A 26,540-nucleotide genomic window follows, 5' to 3' on the forward strand; every position below is an offset into this window, starting at 1 on the left:
CTATATTGCATATAAAATTTTAAAATAAATTAATTAATTTACTAATTTAGCATATATTTTTTATTTTTAGAAATAATAATAAAAAATATTTTAATTATAATACCTAATTAAACATATACATAAAATCTTTTATCTAACATTATATCAAAATTAAATTAAAAAATATATAATAAATTTAATTATTTTAAAAAAAAAAGAAAGAAAAAATTGTAAATTATGTTTCTATTATTTTATATAAACATACTTTTCATATACAGATTTAATTTTTTTAGTATTTATATATAATTTTAGTTTCAAATTATAAGTACTAGTGTATCATTAGGCGCTAATGTATCAATTGATTTAGTCTTTTATTATTAAATGTGTATAAAAAAATTAGTTAGGATAGTAAGTTATCTATAATTTAATTAAAATATTTTTAAGTTCAAGTTTTAGAAATAAAAAAAAATATTTTTCTATAAATTATATATAATGAATAATATTTTAAAAATAAAAGTGTTCACTAACTCTTTTTAATTTTTATATCTTCATATAATTAATAATGTTTAACAAAATTTTATTTTAGTATATATATTTACTCCACTCCTAAAATTTTTTGGGTCACTGGCTATAATAATACCTATTAGTATTACAAAAAAATAAGAAAATAGAATATTTATTTATAATTTATTTTTTAAAATTATATTATATAGTAATTAATAATAAAATATAATTGTTTTTAATTATAAAATGATTAAAATAGCCATTTGATTCATTTTTAAATAAACAAATGTTTTTTAATTATTTCACAAAAAATTCTTTTAATCTATTTCATAAAACTTTAAAAATATTCTTTATCTACAGGTACGCATTAATTATAATTAGCCACCTTCACAAAACAAGCACCTATTTGACTATATATACACCACTAAATCATCCAGAGTCAGCAACCAATAGTTTTATTTATAGATGATATATCACCCGTCACTTATTAGCAAAGCAATTCCTTCATAAGCTTTCTCTATAGCTTACGCTTACACAGCAATGACATGGCTTCCTCAGCCTTAATGTTATTTATTCTAGTCTTGTATTTTTCATTTCAATTCTCATCTTCTTTAGATGCACTGAACAAAGGCTACTCCTCTCTCTCAGTGGAGAAAGCTGAACAAGATATCATTGTTTCAGAAAATGGCATGTTCTCCGCCGGCTTCTTTGAAGTGGGTGGTAATGCCTTCTCCTTCGCAATATGGTTCACTACAAGGCCTGATTCCCAAAACATTACAACTCCTACCGTTGTTTGGATGGCAAATCGCGACCAACCTGTGAATGGAAAGCGCTCAAAGCTTTCTCTCTTGCACACCGGCAATCTTGCTTTGGTAGATGCAGGTCAGTTCCAAGTATGGTCTACTGAGACGGAGTCAAATGTTCCAACCGAGTTACGTCTCGGAAATGATGGCAATCTTGTTCTACGAGAGCTGCCAGCAGGACATATTCTGTGGCAAAGTTTTGATTTCCCAACGGACACTCTTCTTCCCGGACAACATCTCACCAGAAGTACACAATTAGTTTCTTCAAGAACAGAGAGTAACCATTCCTCTGGTTTCTATAAGTTCTCCTTTGATGATGGAAACGTTCTCACCCTTGTTTATGATGGCCCTGATGTGTCAAGCACTTATTGGCCCTCTCCTGCGATCACAGTTTGGCAAGCTGGAAGGTTTACTTACAATAGTAGCAGAATTGCGGTGCTAAATCCTCTTGGAGGTTTTGATTCATCGGATAATTATAATAAAAGAACATCTGATTATGGCGCGGTGCTGCCTAGAAGGTTGACAATCGATCATGATGGAAATCTTCGAGTGTATAGCCAAGATCAATCACAAAAATGGTACGTCTCATTGCAAGCCATTTCTGACAGTTGCACCATTCATGGGATTTGTGGTGCTAATAGTGTTTGCAGATTTGATCTCAAAAAGGGAAGGAAGTGCTCATGTGTTCCTGGATACAAAGTAAAGAATCAAAGTGATTGGTCTTATGGGTGTGAATCCATATTTGCTGCTACATTTAATGAAAGTAAGGTAACTTTCTTGGAACTGGGCCAAGTTGAGTTCTATGGCTATGACGCCTCTTTCTTGCCCAATTCTACCTACGCTCGTTGTGAAAGTTTGTGCTTCAATAATTCTGATTGCAAAGGATTTCAGTATTCATACGACAACGGTGCGGGCGTGTTCAAGTGCTATACAAAAACACAATTGCTCAACGGACATTTTCCAGGAGGCGCAGGAACTATAACCTACTTGAAAGTGCCCAAAGGGAAGAGCTTTCCCCCCAGCTATGAAGACTCTGTCATCAGAAACACTGATTGTTCTGTGAAAATTCATAGAGAGTATTCAAAAAAGCATGTAAGCCGTTTTGTGAGCTTCCTTTTGTGGTTTGCCACAGCAATTGGAGTTCTTGAAATGGCTTGCGTCTTGGTTGTTTTGTTCTTAATCAAGAGCCAGCACAATTCTAGCATAGATCCACATGGCCATCATCTTGCAACAGTGGGATTTAGAAAATTTAGCTATTCTGAGCTAAAAAAGGCGACAAAAGGATTCAGCCAAGAGATTGGAAGGGGTGCAGGAGGCATTGTATACAAAGCTATTTTGTCGGATCAAAGAATTGCTGCTGTAAAGAAACTCAATGATGCTATGCAAGGAGAAGGTGAATTCCTTGCTGAAGTGAGCATCATTGGAAGGCTCAACCACATGAACTTGATTGAAATGTGGGGTTATTGTGCTGAGGGAAAGCATCGGCTTTTGGTGTACGAGTACATGGAAAATGGTTCTTTGGCAGATAACCTCTCATCCAATACACTTGATTGGAGCAAGAGGTATAACATCGCTCTCGGAACAGCAAGAGGTTTGGCATATTTACATGAAGAATGCTTGGAATGGATTTTGCATTGTGATATAAAACCTCAAAATATTCTCCTAGATTCAAATTATCAACCCAAGGTTGCAGATTTTGGATTGTCCAAGTTATTGAACAGAGATGTTCTCAACAACGATCGCAATTTCTCAATGATAAGAGGAACCAGAGGGTATATGGCGCCTGAGTGGGTTTTCAACCTAGCAGTTACTTCCAAAGTGGATGTTTATAGCTATGGAATTGTTCTCTTGGAGATGATAACCGGAAAGAATCCAGCAGCAGATATTCAAGCAATTAATGGAGACGAACCATACAATGGGAGGCTAGTAACATGGGTGAGAGAGAAAAAGAGAGAATGTGCATCTTGGGTGGAGCAAATCATGGATTCTGCATTAGGGTCAAATTATGATGAGAATAAGATGGAAATTTTGGCTAGAGTGGCATTGGATTGCATAGAAGAGGACAATGAACAAAGGCCTACCATGAGCCAAGTCGTTGAAATGCTTCAAAGCCAAGATTGTGATCCTAATGGTGAAGCATAATATTAATCAAATTATGCTCATCAAACACTAAAAGTTGGACTTTCTGAGAGGACAAAGAAAACGTAATAATTCGTTATTATATGTAATCTAGCATGTGTTATATTAATTATATTATCAGTAGTTGTGTATGTTATGTTTTTAATAAATAAGTTATAAAAGTGTAATCTAATAGTTCGTCGTTCCTTATTATTTTTTTTTTTTCCAATTATCTATCTTAATAAAGATGCGGGGAAAGATAGAATTGAAGCTGTTTCCCCAAAGCTACATAAAGATTCTTGACTACTAAGGTTATGCCTTCAAAAGCACATCAAAACTATAAAACTAACTAAAATTTGAATAATACTAATTTTGCCTTCAGCTCTAGCAAACCTCATCCAAACTACATGCCTTTAACTAAAACTCAATCGAAAATCATTATACTCAAACAACCTTTGTTCTTAAAGAGCTCTACTTCGCAACTTTTCTGTAGGATTTAACAATTTCAACAATGGGTTATACATTAACAACCAGCAACTACATGGAGATGTTTAATATGTAGTGTGTGTGTAATGTATAAAATGCATTTAAACCAAAAGTTTGTCTAATGGCTTGCCCTTAAAATAAAAACTGAAAAGAAAGGTGTTTTCTCTACTTCTCTCTGGCATTGAAAACAACGTATCGGAATGGTAGTTCCTCTTGTAGCAGTGATTTGTCCCACAAGGGAGATAAAAAAAGAGGAGGGAGGAAGGGCCGGGGGGGTGGGGGTCATGGCAATTTGGCATGAGAGTCCAAAAGAAAGGGAAGGGCAAATGAAAAGGTTGCACATGGGGCGTGCTTTAGAATATGGGGCCATGTAATTAATTTGAGGTGGTTTAATGGTTAACTTACCATTTTTTTTTTTTGTGACTAACTTACCATTTGGTTTAAATAAGTGTCAGCAATTTACTAGCTAATGATAAATCTTTTAATAGAGTTCAAATTTATGAAGGACAGAAGGAATAATCAGATTAATTTTAATATCCTTTTTTATCTCTCCTGTTGCCATCAAATTAAAAAGTTTTGAGAGCATTTAGAATTTGTATTGAGGAATAACACAATTGAAAATATGTTTGATGAAACATTCGTTTTTTTGTAGCACGCTCGGGGACCTTTAAGCAACAAATAAAGGTCATGTGTAGTGACTTACACAAGGCTTCACATGAGTGGTGGGGACATGGAGCTATAAAACTATCAAATAGCAATTCTTTAATTTTATTTATTAATTAATATTTCATATATTATTTAATTTTAAAATCTATCTTTATTTTATAGATTATTATTTTATTATTCATCATCTATGTTATCTTTATAACTCTATCACTAATAATTTAATGTTCTATCAGTATTTATCTTTAATTACTTTCTCAATTTTACTTTGAGTTTAAAACTCTAATCTTACCTTTTTTTAATTCTAAGATTAATAATTTCATAATCTATCATCAATATCTTTTTCAATTGTCCAATTCTATAATTATAATTGTTTTTGACTCATTGTGATTATCGATTTATTGCAAAGACCCTGATCATTGTTTATCAATTACTAGGTATGCGTTCTTAATAGTAAGAGAAATCGCAATTTGCGAAAACACAATCAATTTTTCCATTCAAGTAATCGATTGGTTAGAGAATATAATGGAAATTCTTTCTCTGTTACAACTTGCAAAAAATAATTGATTTTTCCAATTAAGTAATCAATCGGCTAGTGAATGAAAATATTTCCTTTTACATCAATCGATTGTTTACAAACTGTTCTTGAGCTCGTTGAACCGGTTGATGAGGGGTCGTTAGGAGTGAAGTCCGGGACCTGAATGCGAGTCCTGAGGTGGGCGACTATTCGAGCGAGTCGTCGGATGGTTAGCGGGTAGAGCCACCTGCAAGGATACTCCGATACGTAAGTTAGCGTCCATATGACTAGGCGGCTAGGTTAGGGTATGGTGACGTACTTGGGGAGAGGGGTAAGTCCCTCTCGTTTATCCCTATCCGTTCGGGTGGGCCTTCCTGCTCAGGCTCAGCTCCTTAGAAGCTTTCACCAGCTATTCAAATCTCCTTTGATGAGATCGTGTCACGTGATGCACATCTTGTCGTACGACCCGGTCATGGGTCTGTTTGATGGACCTCCGGTTCTCGTTGGGTTGGGCCAGAACAGTACCTCCAATGCGTCAAGGTGCGAAACTCACGACTAGCGCATTAGCTTGGCCCGTGTTCTCGTGAGAAGCAGTCTTAGCCCAACACAGTCTCGTCGTTGGGGCTCACGCCTCCAGCGCTTTCCTCGCATGTGGAAGTTGCCGCCAACCGTTACCCTAAGGTGTCGATTCGATTACCATGGCCAAAGCATTAAATGCACTTTAAGCGATTGGAAAGATCACGAAAAATTCCATTATACCTATGTCTTTCTGCGCTTCATCTTCCTTAGTAGCAGTTACCACCCCTACTTCATATCATCAATTTCATTTTCTTCTTTCCTTATTCCTGTAACTGCTTACCATCCTTCATTTTCCAAAACTGCCGTCACCGTTTGCGTCCTTGTCTTTTTCTGCGATTATCCTCTCTATCCTCTCTCGTGGATTTCTCTTTACACCCGCAATCACCACTGTCTGCTTCCTGCAACCTTTTGCATTCATCTTTGCTGGTCAATGGCCACTTGTTTGTATTATTTTGCTTTATTTTCTGCCATTATCATGTTAGTCCGTTGGAGTCCAGGGGAAGAGGTTTCCGTTAGCTCAGATGGCTTTGATCAGAGGTCCTTTCAGTTCATAGGGTAGGTTGCGATTCACAAATATGAATTTGTCTTTTGTCTCCCTTACCCAGAATTTTTCTAGGTCATCCTAGGGTTCGGGCCTTGGGTGCTCGTTGATCCTTGCATCCAAGTTTGCCAAGAACATGCCAGCTACTTCCTTGGACCTCTTTCATAGGGACAAGCTGGCGTTACACAAGCGACGACCATCTCCATATCTCCTCGGATCATCCCTACTGACCTATCGTCCGCGACACACTTCATTGTTAAGAATTTCGTGCAAATGACCGCTAGCAGGTCGATGATGGTTCTTCTCCCAAGGATGACGTTGTACGCCGTGGAATCCTTTAGGACTACGAACTCAACCATTGCAGACTTCCTACTTGCATTGAAACCAATGCAGATCGGCAGGACGACGGAGCCGTCCGGCTTGATGTAGTTATCGCCTAACCCCACGATGCTGTGGCGGTGGTCCTTGAGGTCGCTTTCCTTTAATCCCAAGACGTCAAACACGTTTCGGAACATGATGTTCGAGTTTGCCCCTGCGTCAACAAAGATTCACTTGACCAAACCCGTCCCAATTCTCGCCGTAACCACCAATGGCGGATCCTCCATGAGGTCATTGCACCACTGGTCTCCGAAGCCAAATGAAATTTCGGCGAGCTCTTTGGGGGAAAGACTCTCCCTCATTGCAACGGCAAGTATCTTGGCATATTTTCTTGTCGCGGACTTCGACTTTGGTGGGGCATTCCTGCCGACAACCATATTCATTACTACTATTGGGGTTGTGTTCGGGTTCTCCAGAGAGTCTTTCTTCGGCTTGACAGCCCGACCAGGGTCCTCTTCGGAATGCTCCCTTTCTTTTCTTCTTGGTTCTCGGATGAACCGCAAAAATTCATTCAATTTTTCTTCTTAGATAGGTTTTTCTAGTGCATCCTTTAGGTCAAAGCAATTTGTGTCTCGTGTTCGAAGCCCTTGTAGTAGTCACAATAAAGGTTCCTATTTTCTCGGTCTGGCCTTTCAATTGCCTCGGTTTGGGCAGAATGCCTTTATACGTGATATGCTAAAATACTTCCACTATTGGGGTGGTTAGGGGAGTATAATTTCTAAACTTCCCTATCCAGGGAAAGGGTTTAAATGGCCTCCCAGACGTCATCTCTCTTGACGCGTCCGTTGACCTTTCCAGGTTGCCGGCCTGATGGGAAGTGGGACGGCTAGCTGCCGTTTGTTGCCGGCTACCACATGGCTGACCTCTTCGTCATTTATGTACCCTCTTGCAATGAATTGTATCTCTTGCATTGTCCAAACAGGCTTGATGGTTAAGTGTTTCTAGAAGTATTCGTTTACTAGGCCGTTAGTGAGGCACAAGCTGGCCACGAAGCCTGTGAAGCCATCAATCTTTAAACATTCATCATTAAAGCGGTCTAGATACTTTCTCATGGGCTTGCCAACCCGTTGTGTTATCCCCAAGAGGTTGATCGGGTGCTTTTCCTTTGCAATCCAGGTGGTGAATTAGGCCAGAAATTTTTGAGAGATGTTTGCGAAATCGGTTATAGAACCTTGCGGGAGGGAATTGAACCAACGGATCGCTGGCCCTGCCAGGGTCACGGGGACACGCGGCACCTTACCGCGTTCCCCACACCCTTCAGATTTATTTTGGCCTCAAAGGTCATGATGTGCTATTTTGGGTCTTTGGTACCATCATACCTCATGTTCGTCAGCTTGTCGAAGTTAGCCGGACTTTGAGGATAGAGGAGTGGAAAGGGGTGGTGCTAATCATCATAGGGTCTTGGTGTTTCCTTTTTTGCTTTTTCCTATGTTCTCAGCTTCTCGACTTGTCTCGTGAGTGAAGAAACTGGATGCGACCGTTAAGGTGAATGAGATGGTCGGTAGGTCGGGTGATTTAATTCCTTCCCCGACTTGATAAACCTCCTTAAGGTGCCTTTTCTGGGAAGACTTTGACATCCTTCCTCTAGCAAATCCTCCATTGCTCATGTGTACATGTCACTCTGGGGTCTAGGGTGGGTGCTCTTGTCGTCCTTCCACTTCGTCCCTCATTCTCTTTCTTGGATCATCTGGCCTGTTAGCTAGGTATTTGTCTAACTGGCCTTCTCTTACCAGCTTTTGTATGACAGTGTTTAAGTCGTATCATTCATTGATGGGGTGTCCATAGAGCTTGTGGTATTCGCAGTACTCTGTCCAACTCCCTCCCTTTGTGTTTGATTGGACGCAGAGGTGGAAGCTTCTCCACGTGGCATACCTCTCGATAAACATCTACTAGGGAAACTCTAAGGGGGGGTGTAATTGTTGTATTTCCGGGGGCTTCTTTGTGCTCTGCTCTTCTTTCCTCTTAGTTTCTTTGGGAGGATAGGTTTGGTCAGACTAGAGGTTTCCTAAGTCAGGAATTCTCCTCCATGTTAATGTACTTCTCTGCTCTTTCTTGAATTTCGTTCAGAGAACCTAGATGTTGCTTGAAAATTGATTAGGAGAACGGGCCTTCTTTGATACTGTTGACTATCCCATAATTACTACTTCAGTGGGCAGGCTTGGGATTTCTAAGCATGCCTTGTTGAATTTTTCCAGTTGCGGAGAGTTTTCTCGACCTCTTGTTTGATTCTTAACAAGCTCGACATGTGTTTGGGTTTGTCTTTTTGAATGGAGAACCTGGTCAGAAACTTTCAGGAATTTGGGGGTAAGGTGTCGAACCATTTCATGGCCGCCTTGGTCAGAGTGGTCGGGAACGCTTTACAACGGGTGGCGTTCGAGGCACCTGCTAGGTACATTCTGCTCTTAAAGTTCCTGAGATGGTGCCTGGGATCAGTCGTCCCGTCATAGAAGATCATGTCGAAGGTTTTGAAGTTTCTTGGGACTCTAGCTCCCTTCATTGCTTTACCTCTCTCCGCAGCTCTCATTCAGCCTCTCGTTGCCTCTTTGCCTGGTACTCAAGTTGCTCTAGTCGGTCTCACTGACCTCAAACGAGGCCCAGTATTTTGGCCGTTTGAGGGGGTTCTTCTTCCTCATGGTAACGAACTTCCAAACGCACGATTGGCCGCTGGTTCTTCTCCCTGCGGGCCCTGTAGTTGAGGGGGTGGTAGTGGTAGTATAATAGCGTTGTCCTCAGGTTGGGGCTCACCTTCAGATTCGGATGTCGTATGGCCATCCTCATGCTAATTGTCCACCATCGTTGTGGGATGAATTCCAGGTCCCCGGCAATGGCACCAATGTTATGGATGTTACCTTAAACATCGACTTGGGCCTAAACGTAAGGTCCATATCCCTTTGTATGGCAGCGTCGAAGCTCTTTGGTATCGAGGTGCCGCTTGTCCATGTTCCTCGTGAGGAGGTTGGGGGTGGTACCTGCAAGAGACTCCGATGCTTAAGTTAGCAAGGGCTTTGAGCAGGTTTTTAGTAGATTAGAACGTGAGTTATACCTAGGAGGTACCAGTGTTTTTATAGTCAAGTTTTGATGGCCTCCCTGGTGGTGGTTGTCCAATCTTATCTTACATCTTGAGAGTTTATTGGAGTCTATCTTTTAGGTAGAGATAGAGATTTAGTCACTGCTTTCTATAAGTAATGATCTTGCCGTGTCGGATAAGGGGAGCTGGACTCTCTAGCTGGTGTCCGACGTCTTCAAAGAGGTCAGGTAGTGGATGGGAGGTCACCTTTTACAGTTGGTCCTTATTGGGCCTGGTCTTATGTTTGGGCTAGGATATGAACGAAAACTTTTAGAAACTTTTTCAATTTATGATAGATTTTATTCTTAAATATATTATTATTATTGTTGTTGTTGTTGTTGTTGTATCTTTCTACTTTCTTATTTTTTATAAATTGATCTTTTTTTAAATTTTTTTTATTATAACTTAATTCTTTACAAATGTAATAGTGTAAAAGGTTCATTAATATTTGAAGGTAGAATAGATAAAAAATAATTCACTGAACTTATTTTATGGTAATTTTGTATTTAACAAATGTAATCGTAGAAAGGTTTACTTATTTATAATTTTTATTACTTAATTTGCTTACTAAATTTTTAATTAATTTATATTTTTATATACTTTAAAGTGACTCCATCCATACAGAAATACTATTTTAAAATATAAAACTTTGGTCATAAAGTGTTCTTAATATTTTAAGTGTTCTTATTTTTTTTATGTATAACGGGACCAAGGCCCAAGACAATAAAGGATCACAGAGTAACGTTTCTAGAGAATTTCATTCTACTCCTATCAGCAAGCACTTGATGTGCGACCATGGCAGGGGGAAACTTAAAGCAATGGACTCCAGCTTCTTGTTCTTGCCCTGCCTTAGCAAGAGCATCTGCGCAGAAATTTGCCTCCCGGTAGATATGACGGATAACGGCGCTCTCCAAGCCAACTAGGAGCTCTTTAATAGCTCGAATCAGAGTAGATTGAGGATGCTTCTCCACTGATGTCTTTTTAGCTCCACGTCACATCTAGAGTCAGATTCAACCACAAGTTTGGAGATTCTCATCTCCATTGTTAGTTTAATGCTGACATAAAAGCCCCAGATCTCTGCCGTAGTGATGGTACACTTTCCAATCTTCATGCTAAAACCTGCTACCACGCAGCCCTCCCAGTTCCGGATAATGCCGCCACACACTCCTCTACTTCCAGGTTGGAGCACCGAGCCGTCCACGTTCAGTTTAAGCCATCCCTGTTTCGGCGGTTTCCATCCGATTGATTCCTTTCTGATATGTCTTAAGATTTTGGTACTGACCTCTGTGAGGTTTAGAGCAAAGTGATACTAATCTGCAAGGTTAACTGCAATGCAACTAAATTGGGTGTTTGGTAAACTTTCTTCACTGAAAATAAGCTCGTTTCTACTTTTCTAGGCTAAGTTACAAGTGGTGGTGAAAGTTATGGGCCAAGGTGTCCCATTAACAGAAGGAGAGGCTTCCAGAAGATTTTTCCTCAACCAGTCATGGAAGGATTGAGAGAAAAAGGGGTCCTGGTAATCTCTGGGAATGATACTGGTCCACACTTTGCGAATAAAAGGGCAATCTCGCAAAACGTGGAGTATCGTCTCTTCAACATCATGGCATCTGGGGTAGGTACTATCTTCAGTTAATCTTCTGCTTTTTCTTTTGCTATTTGTTAAAAGAGCTTCATGAGTTAAAAGCAAATTGAAAGACTTCAATCTTTGAGAAATCTTTAATTTCTAAATTTGCTTATAAATGTTACTGTTCTCACTATTATCCTTATAAATGTTACTTAAATATGATAGAAAACGTTCAACGTCAAATCTAGAAAGATATCTAGGAGTCCCCTCATAGAAAATTTTCTATGGTTATATATTTTATCTTAATCTACATGTAAATGATATGATATTTTATAATTTAATATGCTAACTTTATATTTTTTACTTAATCAATATTTGAAAAAATATGTTTGGAAACTACCTGAAACTTTTTTCAATTTATGGTAGATTTAATTCTTATTATTATTATTATTATTATTATTATTATAAATTTATTATTTATTGAATTTTTTACTATAAATTTGTTTTTTACAAATGTAATAGAGTAAAAAGTTTCTTAATATTTGAGAGTAGTACAAATAAAAAATATTCACTGAATTTATTTATAATTTTTCTTACTCAAGTTGTTTATTAAGTTTTTAATTAACTTGCATTTTTATATAACTTAAAGTGGCTCCATCTATAGAAAGATACTATTTTAAAATATAGTTAACTATTAATTTGGTATTCAAAAATTTCAGCCGTTGATAAAAAGATTTCTAAAAAATTTTATCGACAAAATATTTTTTGAATAATTTAAAAATTCGACAAAATAATCAATCATTATTATATTTTTTGTAAGTGAGAAAAAAATTCTATATTTAACAAATGACTTATTTATTTGATCAAAGTTTTTGTGACAATATTTGAATAAATATTTAGAACGAAGTTGCAAAAAAGATTCGGAGCAAAATTTGACTTCAAGATTTTTTTTTATTTTTCCAAAAAAAATAGTCATTCACAATAAGAAAAACTTTTTTGGAAAAATTAACTTGACATAAAAATTATCAAATTTTTAAGATAAAAAATTTTATTTTTCTAATAACGATTGTAAAAATTTACATCAAAATTTGATATCTAAATTCTTTTTTACCAATTTATATTTAATATCTAGTTCTTTTTGTTGCGTTTTTAAATCTTTTGAAGCCTTATTTGTCATTAGCATCTTTTGAGATTCTTTTTGTCAGCAACATAACCTTATGGATACTATTTTAGTAGTTTACTCTTTAAAATATAAAACTTTAGTCATGAAGTGTTCTTAATATTTTAAAGTAGATTGCATAAAAATAATGTAAATAATCTATTTTATTTTTATTAGGTTTAATTATTCTATAGGTCTCTATAGTTTTATCAAATTTTCAGTTAGGTCTTTATACTTTTATTCTTTTTAATTGAGTTTCTATACCATTTAATTTTTTTCAATTAAGTCCCTATTGACATTAAATGTCTAAAAAACGTTGGTAAAGTGTGAATTTACTTATTTACCCATACCTTACATTTATAATTTTCACCCTTACTGCCCTCCACCACTCCACCACTCCCCCATCTCGTCCACCATCTCTTCACCCTCCTCCTCCGTCACCACCCTCCTTCTACCAACAAGCTTCCTTTCTACATAGTAGAAGGGATGGGGATCGTGCTTTCAAGTGAATTTCGCTGTCGATGGTGCAGTGAAGCTGAAAGAGAGTATGAAGGAAAAGCTTAAGGAGTTCACGGGGGAGTACAACATGTACAACACAGTTCCACCTAATAATAACAAAGTCAAAAACCAACATCAGCACAAAAGAAATTAGTATGCATTAGAACCTATAACATGCATTCAATTAGATGAAGATAACTGAATTCGATCCTTGGCATGATGAAGATAACCAACCAATACCAACAGATGACCTTCGAAAGGTAAGCCTTACCAAGGACGAATCCCAGTACACTAACATAGGTTATGCTTTAATGGCAGGGGAAATACAAAACTCATCGCATTGCTTCAAGAAAATGCTGACCTATTTGCATGGACCCATGTGGATATGTCTGGGATTGATCCAAACATCATGTGCCATAAACTCGCTTTAGACCTGAGAGCTCGTCCTGTACGATAAAAGAAGCGTAATCTCGGCAACAAAAGAAAAGAAGCGGCCATTAAGGAAACTCAACAGCTACTCAGTGCAGGTTTCATACAGGAGATCCGGTTTACATCGTGGCCAACTAATATGGTCATGCTAAAGAAGAATTAAGGCAAATGATGAATGTGTATGGACTTTACGAATTTGAATAAGGCTTGCTCGAAGGATTCATACCCATTGTCATGCATCAATAAATTGGTCGATAACACCTCAGGTTTTAAAGTTTTAAGTTTTATGCATGCTTATTCAGGATATAATCAGATACTAATGCACCCTGCAGACCAAGATAAGACTGCATTTATAGCTGACCAAGGTAATTTTTATTACAAAGTGATGCTTTTCGGCCTTAAGAATACAGATGCCACGTACTAGAGGCTGATGGACAAGGTGTTTCAAAATCAAATCAGCAAAATATGGAAGTATATATGGATGATATGGTTGTCAAGTCAGAATCCGCAACCGTTTATCAGGTCGATCTATTAGAAATCTTTCAGTAGCTCAGAAAATACAACATGTGCTTGAATCTTGAAAAATGTGCATTTGGGGTTCAAGGAGTTAGATTACTAGGATTCATACTGACACAATGAGGAATTGAAGCAAATCCCGAGAAATGCCAAACTATAATACAAATGAAATCACCTACAACAATCAAAGAAGTACAACAATTGACCGGATGGCTAGCAGCATTATCAAGGTTTATGCCGACAGCGGCGGCCAAATCATACCACTTTTTCAATAGCCCACGGAAGAACAAGAACTTCACATGGATAAATGAGTATGAACAAGCGTTCACCAACTTTAAGAACATTCTGGCTTTTCCACCCATACTGTATAAACCCACAAATGGTAAACCGCTTTATTTATATCTTTCCATTTCTATTTATGCTATTAGTTCCGTGCTTGTAACAGAAACAAACAAGGAACAACATCCAGTATATTTCGTCAGCAAAATACTACAAAATGCAAAAACTCGGTATCCAACCATTGAAAAGTTGCATTCACGCTCATAATCACATCTTGGCGCCTCTATCATTACTTCCAGATTCATGAGATCATAGTACGAACAAACCAACCACTACAATAAGTACTTACACCGCCTGACCTTACCGGACGGCTAATCAAGTGATTGGTGGAACTTCGGAATATGACATTTCGTACCAACCGAGAGGATCATTAAAGTCCCAAATCCTCGCCAATTTCATTGTCGAGTTCACCACAAGCAAAGAAATATTCTCCACATGGGAGCTATACATTGACAGAGCCTTCAACGAGGGCGGCTGTGAGGCCAGCCTTATCCTCAAAGACATGACAGGAGTCTCCGCCGAACAATCAAAAAAATTTCTATTCGACGCAAGCAATAATCAATCCGAATATGAGGCTTTGTTAGCAGGACTACGCCTCACCAAAGAAGCTAACATTCATCACCTTAAGGTTCACTATGACTCATTACTGGTTGTCCAGCTGGTAAATAGTAACTTCCAGGTAAGGGACCCTCTCTTAGAACAATATTTATCTACAGTAAAAGATTTAATATAGCATTTCCAACATTTTGAAATCACGCAATACCTAAAGAAGAAAACAGTAGAGCAGGTGTACTATCTAAATTGGCCACCTCTAGGACAGATATAACACTGGAATTACCACAACTAACCCTTGAAAAACCAAGTATATATAGCATACATGTTTTAAATCTGTCATAACAAGGAGATTTGAGGACACCATATATAAACTATCTGACAACCAGACAAGTACCAGCATCAGAGGAAAATCTGAGATTGTTTAAAAAGAGAGTGAGCTACTTCACCCTCATTGGAGATGACCTATACAAAAAATTAATAGAAGCTAAGGGTCAATGAGCCGAGCTAATCCTTGAGATCCTATGGAGCTATAACACAACACCACACTCCACAACAAAAGAAACGCCATTCTGATTATTTTGTGGCACAGAATCAATGATCCTGGTAGAAAATTCTCAAAGGTCACTGCGAACCGACTTTCTAGATCAAGAAAGTAATGCACAAGCACGGTCTGCCAAGCCAGATACATTAGATGAGGAATGAGACTCAGCCAAACTCAGACAACAAGCTATACAACTTAATATAAGCCAAAAATATAAGAGGGTGAGGCCGAGAATATGCCGAAAATACAAGAGAAGGGTGAGGCCGAGAACATTACAACAATAGGACCTCGTTCTGTGCAAGCTGAAGGATGTACAAATACCACAAGGACAAGGAAAGCTAGCCGTAACATGGGAGGGATGATGAGCGGATAATTTATACGCTTTTTGGCATTGTTTGTAGGTAGTTTTTAGTAGGATCTAGCTACTTTTTAGTATATTTTTATTAGTTTTTAAGCAAAATTCACATTTTTGGACTTTACTAGGAGTTTGTGTGTTTTTCTGTGATTTCAGGTATTTTCTGGCTGAAATTGTGGGACCTGAGCAAAAATATGATTCAGAGGCTGGAAAAGGACTGCAGATGCTGTTAGATTCTGACCTCCCTGCACTCGAAATTGATTTTCTGGAGCTACAGAAGCCCAATTGGCGCGCTCTCAATTGCATTGGAAAGTAGACATCCTGGGCTTTTCAGCAATATATATAGTCTATACTTTACCTGAGTTTTGACAATGCAAACTGGCGTTCAAACGCCAACTTCCTGCTCTATTCTGGCGTTAAACGCCAGAAACAGGATAAAAGCTGGAGTTAAATGCCCAAACTGGCATAAAAGCTGGCGTTTAACTCCAAGAAAAGTCTCTACACATGAAAGCTTCAATGCTCAGCCCAAGCACACACCAAGTGGGTCCGGAAGTGGATTTCTGCATCATTTACTTATTTCTGTAACCCTAGTAACTAGTTTAGTATAAATAGGACTTTTTACTATTGTACTCACATCTTTCGGATCATCTGTGATCTTTTGATCTCTTGATCACATTTTGGGGGCTGGCCATTCGGCCATGCCTGGACCTTCATCACTTATGTATTTTCAATGGTGGAGTTTCTACACACCATAGATTAAGGTGTGGAGCTCTACTGTTCCTCGAGTATTAATGCAAAGTACTATTGTTCTTTTATTCAATTCAAGCTTATTCTTATTCCAAGATATTCATTTGCACATAAGAACATGATGAATGTGATGATCAAGTGACACTCATCACCATTCTCACTTATGAACGCGTGCCTGACAAACACTTCTGTTCTACATGAAAACAAGCTTGAATGCATATCTCTTGGGTCTCTAATGAACGATTCACATCGTTTCCCTTCTAACAATGAGGCATCTAAATCCGAGATTAGAATCTTCGTGGTATAGGCTAGAAACAATTGGCAGCATTCCTGAGATCTGAAAAGTCTAAATCTTGTCTGTGGTATTTCGAGTAGGATCTGAGAAGGGATGACTGTAACGAGCTTTAAATTCGCAACTGTGGGGCGCAGTGACAGCGCGCAAAAGGATCATTGGATCTTATTCCGACACGATCGAGAACCAACAGCTGATTAGCCCTGCGGTAGCTGTGCCTGGTATTTTTCATCCGACAGTTGATTAGCCGTACAGAAACCGTAGAGGACCATTTTCACTGAGAGGACGGGAGGTAGCCATTGACAACAGTGATCCCCAACATACAGCTTGCCATGGAAAGGAATATGAATGATTGAATGAAGACAGTAGGAAAGCAGAGATTCAGAAGGAATAACGCATCTCCATACGCTTATCTGAAATTCCCACCAATGAATTACATAAGTATCTCTATCTTTATTTTATGTTTATTTATCTTTTAATTATCAAAGCTCCATAACCATTTGAATCCGCCTGACTAAGATCTAGAAGATGACCATAGCTTGCTTCAAGCCGACAATCTCCGTGGGATCGACCCTTACTCACGTAAGGTATTACTTAGACGACCCAGTGCACTTGCTGGTCAACTATGCGAAGTTGTGAAGAGACGTGTGAATCATGGTATTGTGCACCAAGTTTTTGGAGCCATGCCTGGTGATAACAATTTCATGTACCAAGTTTTTGGCGCCGTTGCCGGGGATTGTTCGAGTTTGGACAACTGACGGTTCATCTTGTTGCTTAGATTAGGTAATTTTCTTTTTGTTTCAACCTTTATTTTATTTTCAAAAAGTTTTCAAAAATCTTTCAAAAATTTTTTTCTTCTTTTCATTTTTCCAAAATAATTTTCGAAAAAAATCCAAAAAAAATAATAAAATCATAAAAACCAAAAATTTTGTGTTTCTTGTTTGAGTATAGTGTCAAATTTTAAGTTTGGTGTCAATTGCATGCTTTTATTTTCCTAAAATTTTTGAAAAATTCATGCATGGTGTTCTTCATGATCTTCAAGTTGTTCTTGACAAGTCTCCTTGTTTGATCTTTAAATTTTCTTGTTTAGTTTCTTTTCTTGTTTTTCATATGCATTTTTGAATTATTAGTCTTTAAAGTTTAAAAATCTTTAAGTTTGGTGTCTTTCATGTTTTTCTTTTCTTAAAAAATTTTCAAAAATAAGTTCTTGATGTTCATCATGATCTTTAAAGCGTTCTTGGTGTTCATCTTGACATTCATAGTGTTCTTGCATATAATTTTGTTTTGATCTTAAACTTTTATGTGTTGAGTCATTTTGTGATTTTTCTCTTTCCTCATTATATTCAAAAACATAAAAAATATCTTTTTCTTATTTCACTCGTAAATTTCGAAATCTTTGGGTTGACTTAGTCAAAATTTTTTGAAATAAGTTGTTTCTTGTTAGTCAAGTCAAAATTTCAATTTAAAAAAATCCTATCTTTTCAAACTTTTTCAAAAATCAAATCTTTTTCATTTTTTCTTAAAATTTTTGAAAATTATAAAAATTGATTTTCAAAATCTTTTTCTTACTTTTATTCCATATTTTTGAAATTAATGCTAGCATTTAATGTTTTGATTCAAAAATTTCAAGTTGTTACTTGCCTATTAAGAAAAATTTAATCTTTAAACTCTAAGAATCATATCTTTTAGTTTCTTGTTAGTCAAGTAATCAACTTTAATTTTAAAAACCAAATATTTTTAATTTCCTTTTCAAATCTTTTTCAAAATAAATTTCAATCATATCTTTTTCAATCAAATCTTTTTCAATCATATCTTTTTAAATTTTGATTTAAAAAAAAATCTTTTCTAACTTCTTATCTTTTCAAATCTTTTTCAATTAACTACTTAACTTTTTGTTTGATTTTAAAATTCTTATCTTTTTCAAAACCATCTAACTACTTTCCTCTATCTCTAATTTTCGAAAATCATTAACTTCTTTTTTAAAATTCTTTTTAATTAACTAATTATTTTAAATTTTAATTTTATTTTACCTCTTCTCTTAATTTTCGAATTTTAACTAATAATTAAAATAAAAACAAAAATATTTTTCTTTTCTCTTAATTAAAATTCAAATTTTCTTCTCTCTCTCATCTCTTTCTATTTATTTATTCATTTACTAACACTTCTCTTCATCTTAAAATTCGAACCCTCTCTTCCTATCTGTGTTAAAATTTTTCTCTTCTCCTTCTTCTATTCTTCTCGTTTTTTACTCACATAAAGGAATCTCTATACTGTGACATAGATGATTCTTCTTCTTTTCTATTCTTTTCTTTTTCATATGAGCAGGAGCAAGGGCAAGAACATTCTTGTTGAAGCAGACCCTGAACCCGAAAGGACTTTAAAGAAGAAGTTAAGAGAAGCTAAAGCACAACTCTCTGGAGAGGACCTGACAGAAATTTTCAAAAAAGAAGAAGACATGGCAACCGAAAATAACATCAATGCCAACAATGCAAGGAAGGTGCTTGGTGACTTTACTGCACCAACTTCCAACTTCCATGGAAGAAGCATCTCAATCCCTGCCATTGGAGCAAACAATTTTGAGCTAAAACCTCAATTAGTTTCTCTGATGCAACAGAATTGCAAGTTTTATGGACTTCCATCAGAAGATCCTTATCAGTTCTTAACTGAATTCTTGCAGATCTGTGATACTGTTAAGACCAATGGAGTTGATCCCGAGGTCTACAAGCTTATGCTTTTCCCTTTTGCTGTAAGAGACAAAGCTAGAATATGGTTGGACTCTTAACCTAGAGATAGCCTGAACTCTTGGGATAAGCTGGTCACGGCTTTCTTAGCCAAATTTTTTTTCTCCTCAAAAGCTGAGCAAGCTTAGAGTGGATGTTCAAACCTTCAGGAAAAAAGATGGTGAATCCCTCTATAAAGCTTGGGAAAGATACAAGCAACTGACCAAAAAGTGTCCTTCTGACATGCTCTCAGAATGGACCATGCTGGATATATTCTATAATGGTCTGTCTGAATTGTCTAAGATGTCATTGGACCATTCTGCAGGTGGATCTATTCACTTGAAGAAAATGCCTGAAGAAGCTCAGGAACTCATTGAAATGGTTGCAAATAACCAATTCATGTACACCTCTGAAAGGAATCCTGTGAATAATGGGACGCCTCAGAGGAAGGGAGTTTTTGAAATTGATGCTCTGAATGCCATATTGGCTCAGAACAAAATGTTGACTCAGCAAGTCAATATGATTTCTCAGAGTGGCTCAGAACAAAATGTTGACTCAGCAAATCAATATGATTTCTCAGAGTCTGAATGGATTGCAAGCTGCATCCAACAGTACTAAAGAAACATCTTCTGAAGAAGAAGCTTACGATCCTGAGAACCCTGCAATGGCAGAGGTGAATTACATGGGTGAAGCCTATGGAAACACCTATAATCTCTCATGGAGAAATTATCTAAATCTCTCATGGAAGGATCAACAAAAGCCTCAAACAGGCTTTAATAATGGTGGAAGAAACAGGTTTAGCAATAGCAAGTCTTTTCCATCATCCTCTCAGCAACAAACAGAGAATTCTGAGTGGAGCCCCTCTAGCTTAGCAAATATAGTCTCTAATCTATCTAAGGCCACTCTCAGTTTTATGAATGAAACAAGGTCCTCCATTAGAAATTTAAAGGCATAAGTGGGCCATCTGAGTAAAAGAGTCACTGAAACTCCTCCTATTACTCTCCCAAGCAACACAGAAGAGAATCCAAAAAGAGAGTACAAGGCCATAACCTTACTTGGTGTGGCTGAACCTAGAGAGGAGGAGGAGGACGTGAATCCCAGTGAAGAAGACCTCATGGGACGTCCTCCGGACAAAAAAGAGTTCCCATTTGAGGAACCTAAGGAATCTGAGGCTCATCTAGAGACCATAGAGATTCCATTGAACCTACTTTTGCCATTCATGAGCTCTGATGAGTATTCCTCCTCTGAAGAGGATGATGATATTACTAAAGAGCAAGTTGCTAAGTACCTTGGAGCAATCATGAAGCTGAATGCCAAGTTATTTGGTAATGAGACTTGGGAGGATAAACCCCCTTGCTCACCAATGAACTGAATAACTTGATTAGACAGACATTACCTCAAAAGAAAGCGGATCCCGGAAGGTTCTTAATACCTTGTACCATAGGCACCATGACCTTTGAGAAGGCTCTGTGTGACCTGGGGTAAGGCATAAACCTCATGCCACTCTCTGTCATGGAGAAACTGGGAATCTTTGAGGTTCAAGCTGCAAGAATCTCACTAGAAATGGCCGACAAATCCATGAAAAAGGCTTATGGACTTGTAGAGGATGTCTTAGTAAAGGTTGAAGGCCTCTACATCCCTGCTGACTTCATAATCCTAGACACTGGAAAGGATGAGGATAAATCCATCATCCTTGGCAGACCTTTCCTAGCCACAGCAAAAGCTGTGATTGATGTTGACAGAGGAGAGTTGGTCCTTCAACTGAATGAGGACTACATTGTATTCAAGACTCAAGGTTCTCCTTCTGTACAATGGAGAAGAAGCATGAAAAGCTTCTCTCAATACAGAGTCAAACAAAGCCCCCACATTCAAACTCTAAGTTTGGTGTTGGGAGGCCACAACCAAACTCTAAGTTTGGTGTTAAGAGGCTACAACCAAACTCTAAGTTTGGTGTTGAGAGGCCACAACCATGCTCTGATTATCTGTGAGGTTTCATGAGAGCCCACTGTCAAGCTATTAACATTAAAGAAGCGTTTATTGGGAAGCAACCCAATTTTTATTTATCTATGTTAACATTCCATTTTCCATTTTTTATGTTTTCTTTAGGTTGATGATCATGTGGAGTCACAAAAACAACTGCAAAAATAAAAGCAAAATAAAAAATAGCATTAAAAATAGCACACCCTGGAGGATGAACTTACTGGTGTTTAAACGCCAGTAAGAGTAGAAGAATGGGCGTTAAACGCCCAGTCTGGCACCATTCTGGGCCATTCTGGGCGTTTAACGCCAGAAAGAAGCACCAGAGTGGCGTTTAACGCCAGAAACAGGCTACAGCTTGGCGTTAAACGCCAGGAAATGTATAAAAGCTGGCGTTCAACGCCAGAAACAGGCAGCAGTCTGGCATTAAATGCCAATATTGCATATAGAGGGCGTTTACACGTTTAAATGGTGCAGGGATGAGAAATCCTTGACACCTCAGAATCTGTGGACCCCACAGGATCCCCACCTACCTCACCTCTCTCTCTTTCCCTTACACATCTATATAACACTCTACCCAAAACACTACTCACCTATCAAATCCTATCCTCTTCCCTATATTCTCTTCACCAATCAACTTCATCCCTCTTCCCCAAAAACCCCACCTACCTCACTTTTCACATTCAAACAATTTTCCCTCCCAAACCCACCCAATTCCATTCGGCCACTCTCCCTCTCTTTCCCTATAAATACCCCTCTTCACTCCTTCATTTTCACACATCACACACACTCTCCTACCCCATTGGCCGAACCTATCTCTCTCTCCATCTCCTCTATTTTCTTCCTCTTCCCCTTCTTTCTTTCTTCTTTTGCTCGAGGACGAGCAAACTTTTTAAGTTTGGTGTGGTAAAAGCATTGCTTTTTATTTTTCTATAACCATTTATGGCATCTAAGGCCAGAGAAACCTCTAGAAAGAGGAAAAGGAAGGCAAAAGCTTCCACCTCCGAGTCATGGGAGATGGAGAGATTCATCTCAAAGGTCCATCAAGACCACTTCTATGAAGTTGTAGCCAAGAAGAATGTGATCCCTGAGGTCCCTTTCATGCTCAAAAGGAATGAGTATCCAGAGATCTGACATAAGATCCGAAGAAGAGGTTGGAAAGTTCTCACCAATCCCATTCAACAAGTCGAAATCTGAATGGTTCAAGAGTTCTATGCAAACGCATGAATCACTATGAACCATGATTAAAGTATGAACCTGAATCCAAAGAATTGGCTTGCAATGGTTTGGGGAAAATACTTAGATTTAAGTCCGGAAAATGTAAGGTTGGCGTTCAACTTGCCAATGATGCAAGAAAACGCACGCCCCTACACTAGAAAGGTCAACTTTGATCAAAGATTGGACCAAGTCCTCATGGACATATGTGTGGAAGGAGCTCAATGGAAAAAAGATTCAAGAGGCAAGTGATAAACCACTATTTTATGGTTTATATTGTGTTTAATTGCATGGTTTTATCATGATCCTTACCCACTTATTCATTAATTTAGCATGCATTTATATTTCCTTCCTGAAATTATTACATGGTTGAAAACTGCTTCCTAGAGACTTTTTAATTATGCATTTTAGTTCTCCTTTATCCCATTCGATGCCGTAATCTGTGTTAAGTGTTTCAGGCTTTATAGGGCATGGATGAGTTGGAGAGTGGAAAGGAAGCTAGCAAAAAATGAAAGGAACACAAGAAATTGAGGAGACAACCAGCGAGAAGTGACGCGACCGCATGGCTCACGCGTTCGCGCGAAAGAGGAGAAATCACAGTGACACGGCCGCATGGCTCACGCGACCGCGCGGAATGGAAAAGCACAAGTGACGCGGAGGCGTGGACGACGTGAACGCGTGGCAAGGAAAAACGCGAATGACGCGTCCGCATAGATGATGCGATCGCGTGACGTGCACGATCTGCAAAATTCGCTGGGGGCAATTCCGGGCCCTATTTTGACCCAGTTTTTGGCCCAGAACAGCAGACTAGAGCTAGAGAACATGAAGAAACCAGGGACAACAATTCATTCTACATAGTTTTAGTTTTAGATATAGTTTTTTACTCCTCCTCTAGGTTTTTCTCTCTACATTCATATTCTTTAGAATTTTTATTTTTCTATCACTTTTTGCATTGGGATACTGAGAAGAGTTATTACCTCATCAAGACTTCGTCATTCTAGTTCGTTTTCTTTACTTGGCTTTACTCTTCCATGTCCTTTGCTTTGTTAATTTTACCATTGGAATATTTTTAGGATTATTTAATACAAGGATTACTTTCATTTTTAATTGATTATTTTGGTTTTTATTTACAATGTCTTTCTTTAATTCCTTTTCACATGTTATGAATTTTACATTCTCAATGAGCGAGTAGTTCCCTAACTTGATGGGGAGTTGATTGAAAGGAACCCTTGAGTTGGAAGGCTTAAAAGAAAGATTGTAATTGGGTTTAGTGTTGGATTGCCCTCTAGTCACTAACACCAATCCCTTTTTATTAAGTGGGTTGCAACTTGTGAACGGACATAGCATTCCAACTTGTTTGACTTTCCCTTACCTAGTAAGAGATAACTAAACAGGATAACCTTTAATTATCAATTAATCTAGAGAGTTCCCCAACATTAATGGGGCTTCCAACTAATCAACTCCCAGTCAAGGCTTTTATTTACATTATTCAAATTCTCCAATTTAATTCCCTGTTTACTCAACTCAAACCTTTTTGAAAACATCTGATTAATAAAATAGCACACTTTTCTGCAACTCGTTGGGAGACGACTTGGGATTCATACTCCTAGTATTTTAAATTTAAATTTATGTGACACCTTTCTAAATTGATAAGTGGATTTCTGGTGAGTTAAGAACTATACTTGCAATGTATATATTTTAATAATTTTTAATTCACCAATTTCTGCCGCATCAATTTTTGGCGTCGTTGTCGGAGAGTTGCAATAGAGTGCTAAAGTTATTAATTAGAATTTATTTAATTGCATTTTATTTTATTTTTGTCACTATGAACTGTACGTTTCTTTCGTTAAATGACGCGTTCACTTCCTGATCCAAGCTTGCCAGCATTTGACCCTGAGATTGAAAGAACTCTTTCACATATAAGGTAAGCTCGACGTAGGTGACTCCTCTTTGAGGACGAACCTGAACCGTCATCTAAGGAAGAAACATGCCCCCTCTCTACTAATCCAGTTCATTTACGTGCAGGTGACATGGCAGCGCCCAGAAGAGTCACTATCCAGGAGGAAGGAGCCCCTGATTTTACGCTCTAACCATTCCAGGTGCACCACCCAGCAGTAGCTGTAGATTTTGAAATAAAGTCTTCACTACTCAACTTGATGCCCAAATTTCATGGCTTACCTGCTCAAGAGCCTATCAAGCATCTTAGGGATTTCCAGACCGCTTGTTCTACTGTTAAGCGTGATGGCACTAATGAAATCTCTATTCTATTGAAAGCCTTTCTGTTTTCTCTGGAGGAAAAGGCAAGAGAGTGGTACTACACTCAACCCAGAGCAATTGTTTCCAACTGGGATGCACTTAGGAGAGAGTTTCTGGATAAATTCTTTCCAGCTGAAGTTGCCGATAAACTGAGAAAAGACATGTCTATGATCGTTCAAGATGAATCTGAGACCCTCTATGAATACTTGGAACGCTTCAATACTCTTCGAGACGCATGTCCCCATCATATGATTGACAAGATAGTTTTGCTCGGTTACTTTACACAGGGTTTGAAATCTCAAGATAGGACCACACTGGAAGGTGCTTGCAATGGTTCTATGAAAAAGTACAAGACTACGGATGAAGCATGGCAATTGATCAGAGACTTAGCTGACTCTACTAGGAATCATAGGCAGAGACAAAGTCGGTCAAAAGCTGTTGCGGAGGTATCCACTAGTAAAGAGAATGCTGCTATAGCTCAGAGCTTATGTGAAATGACTAACTTGCTGAAGCAGATGCAACTGAATCAACAACAACCTCAGCAAGTTCAGCCTTCTCCACCACAGCACAGCCAGCAGTTAGTTCCATAAAGAGTGTGCGGAATCTGTGCAGATTACAGTCATTATACCGATGAGTGTCCGCAGCTCTAACCAGAAGACAACACTGTAGCAGCCACTCATAACTTCCATGACCGCCCCAATCAAGGGTATAATCAAGGTGGCAACTATAACCAAGGATGGCAGGATAACTCTAACCAAGGTTGGAGAGACAATTCTAACCAAGGTTGGAGGGACAATTATAACAGAGGAGGCAGAGATAACAATGGAAATCAGAGGTAGAACAACAGTAACAACTTCAGGCAGCAGAATCAGGATCAGGCCTACAAAGCACCTCATCTCAGACAGCCTCAAAATTCTCAGCAAACCTCTCAGATCACCTATCCCTCGTCATCCCCTAATGATGAATTACTACAAGCCATTGATCGGAGGCAACAAGCCATGGAAAATAACCTTACTTCTACTATGAATGTTTTGACTTCTACTTTACAAACCCTTGTCTCACAGATTGGATCAATGAACAACTCCAACAACCAGTCCTCAAGCTCTGGTAGACTCCCCTCTCAACCATTACCCAACCCAAAGGGTGGCATTAATGCCATCATCCTAAGGTCTAGAACCACATTGCAGGAGAGGAATCAGGAGGAGCCAAGCCCACCAGAACACACCTCAGCTGAAGAGGTAGTAGAAATAGAAGATGTTGAAGAGGAAGAGGACATACAGGACATAGCTGAAGAAGAAGAAGCTCAACCACAGGAGGAAGCACCAAAAGGCGCAGACATTGCAGAAAACACCACTCCCATTCCATTTCCACAACTTGCAAGGAAGCCCAGGAAGCAGTTGGAACCTGATCCCAAAATGGTAGAAATCTTCAAAAAGGTTGAGGTAACTATTCCCCTTTTTGATGTTATTCAACAGGTACCTAAATATGCAAAGTTTCTAAAAGATTTATGTATACATAAAGACAAAATTAATGAATTAGAAACTATCCCTTTAGGTAGTTCCATATCTGCTTTAATGGGAGGATTACCTGAAAAGTGTAGTGACCCAGGTCCCTGTATAGTTAGTTGTACTATTGGTGGTGTAGTAATTTATGATTGCATGTGTGATTTGGGAGCATGTTTTAGTATAATTCCTTTATCTGTATATGATTTTTTAAGGCTCCCTCCCTTAAAAAGGTCGGCA

At 38.0% G+C, this 26,540-nt stretch overlaps 1 protein-coding gene across 1 annotated transcript; it reads left to right on the top strand.

Moving 5' to 3' along the window:
- Window positions 1-941: 941 nt before the first annotated feature.
- On the top strand, window positions 942-3,665 carry LOC130960251 (putative receptor protein kinase ZmPK1). The gene has a single exon (XM_057885609.1). The coding sequence runs from the start codon at window positions 1,029-1,031 to the stop codon at window positions 3,426-3,428; it is 2,400 nt and encodes a 799-aa protein (XP_057741592.1). The 5' UTR covers window positions 942-1,028; the 3' UTR covers window positions 3,429-3,665.
- Window positions 3,666-26,540: the final 22,875 nt, after the last annotated feature.

The sequence above is a fragment of the Arachis stenosperma genome, chromosome 2 (genome assembly GCF_014773155.1).
Source record: "Arachis stenosperma cultivar V10309 chromosome 2, arast.V10309.gnm1.PFL2, whole genome shotgun sequence".
Classification (NCBI taxonomy): domain Eukaryota; kingdom Viridiplantae; phylum Streptophyta; class Magnoliopsida; order Fabales; family Fabaceae; genus Arachis; species Arachis stenosperma.

Bases quoted from the DNA above. Each gene is read 5' to 3' on its own strand.
- LOC130960251 (XM_057885609.1), top strand. From the start codon at position 1,029: ATGGCTTCCTCAGCCTTAATGTTATTTATTCTAGTCTTGTATTTTTCA.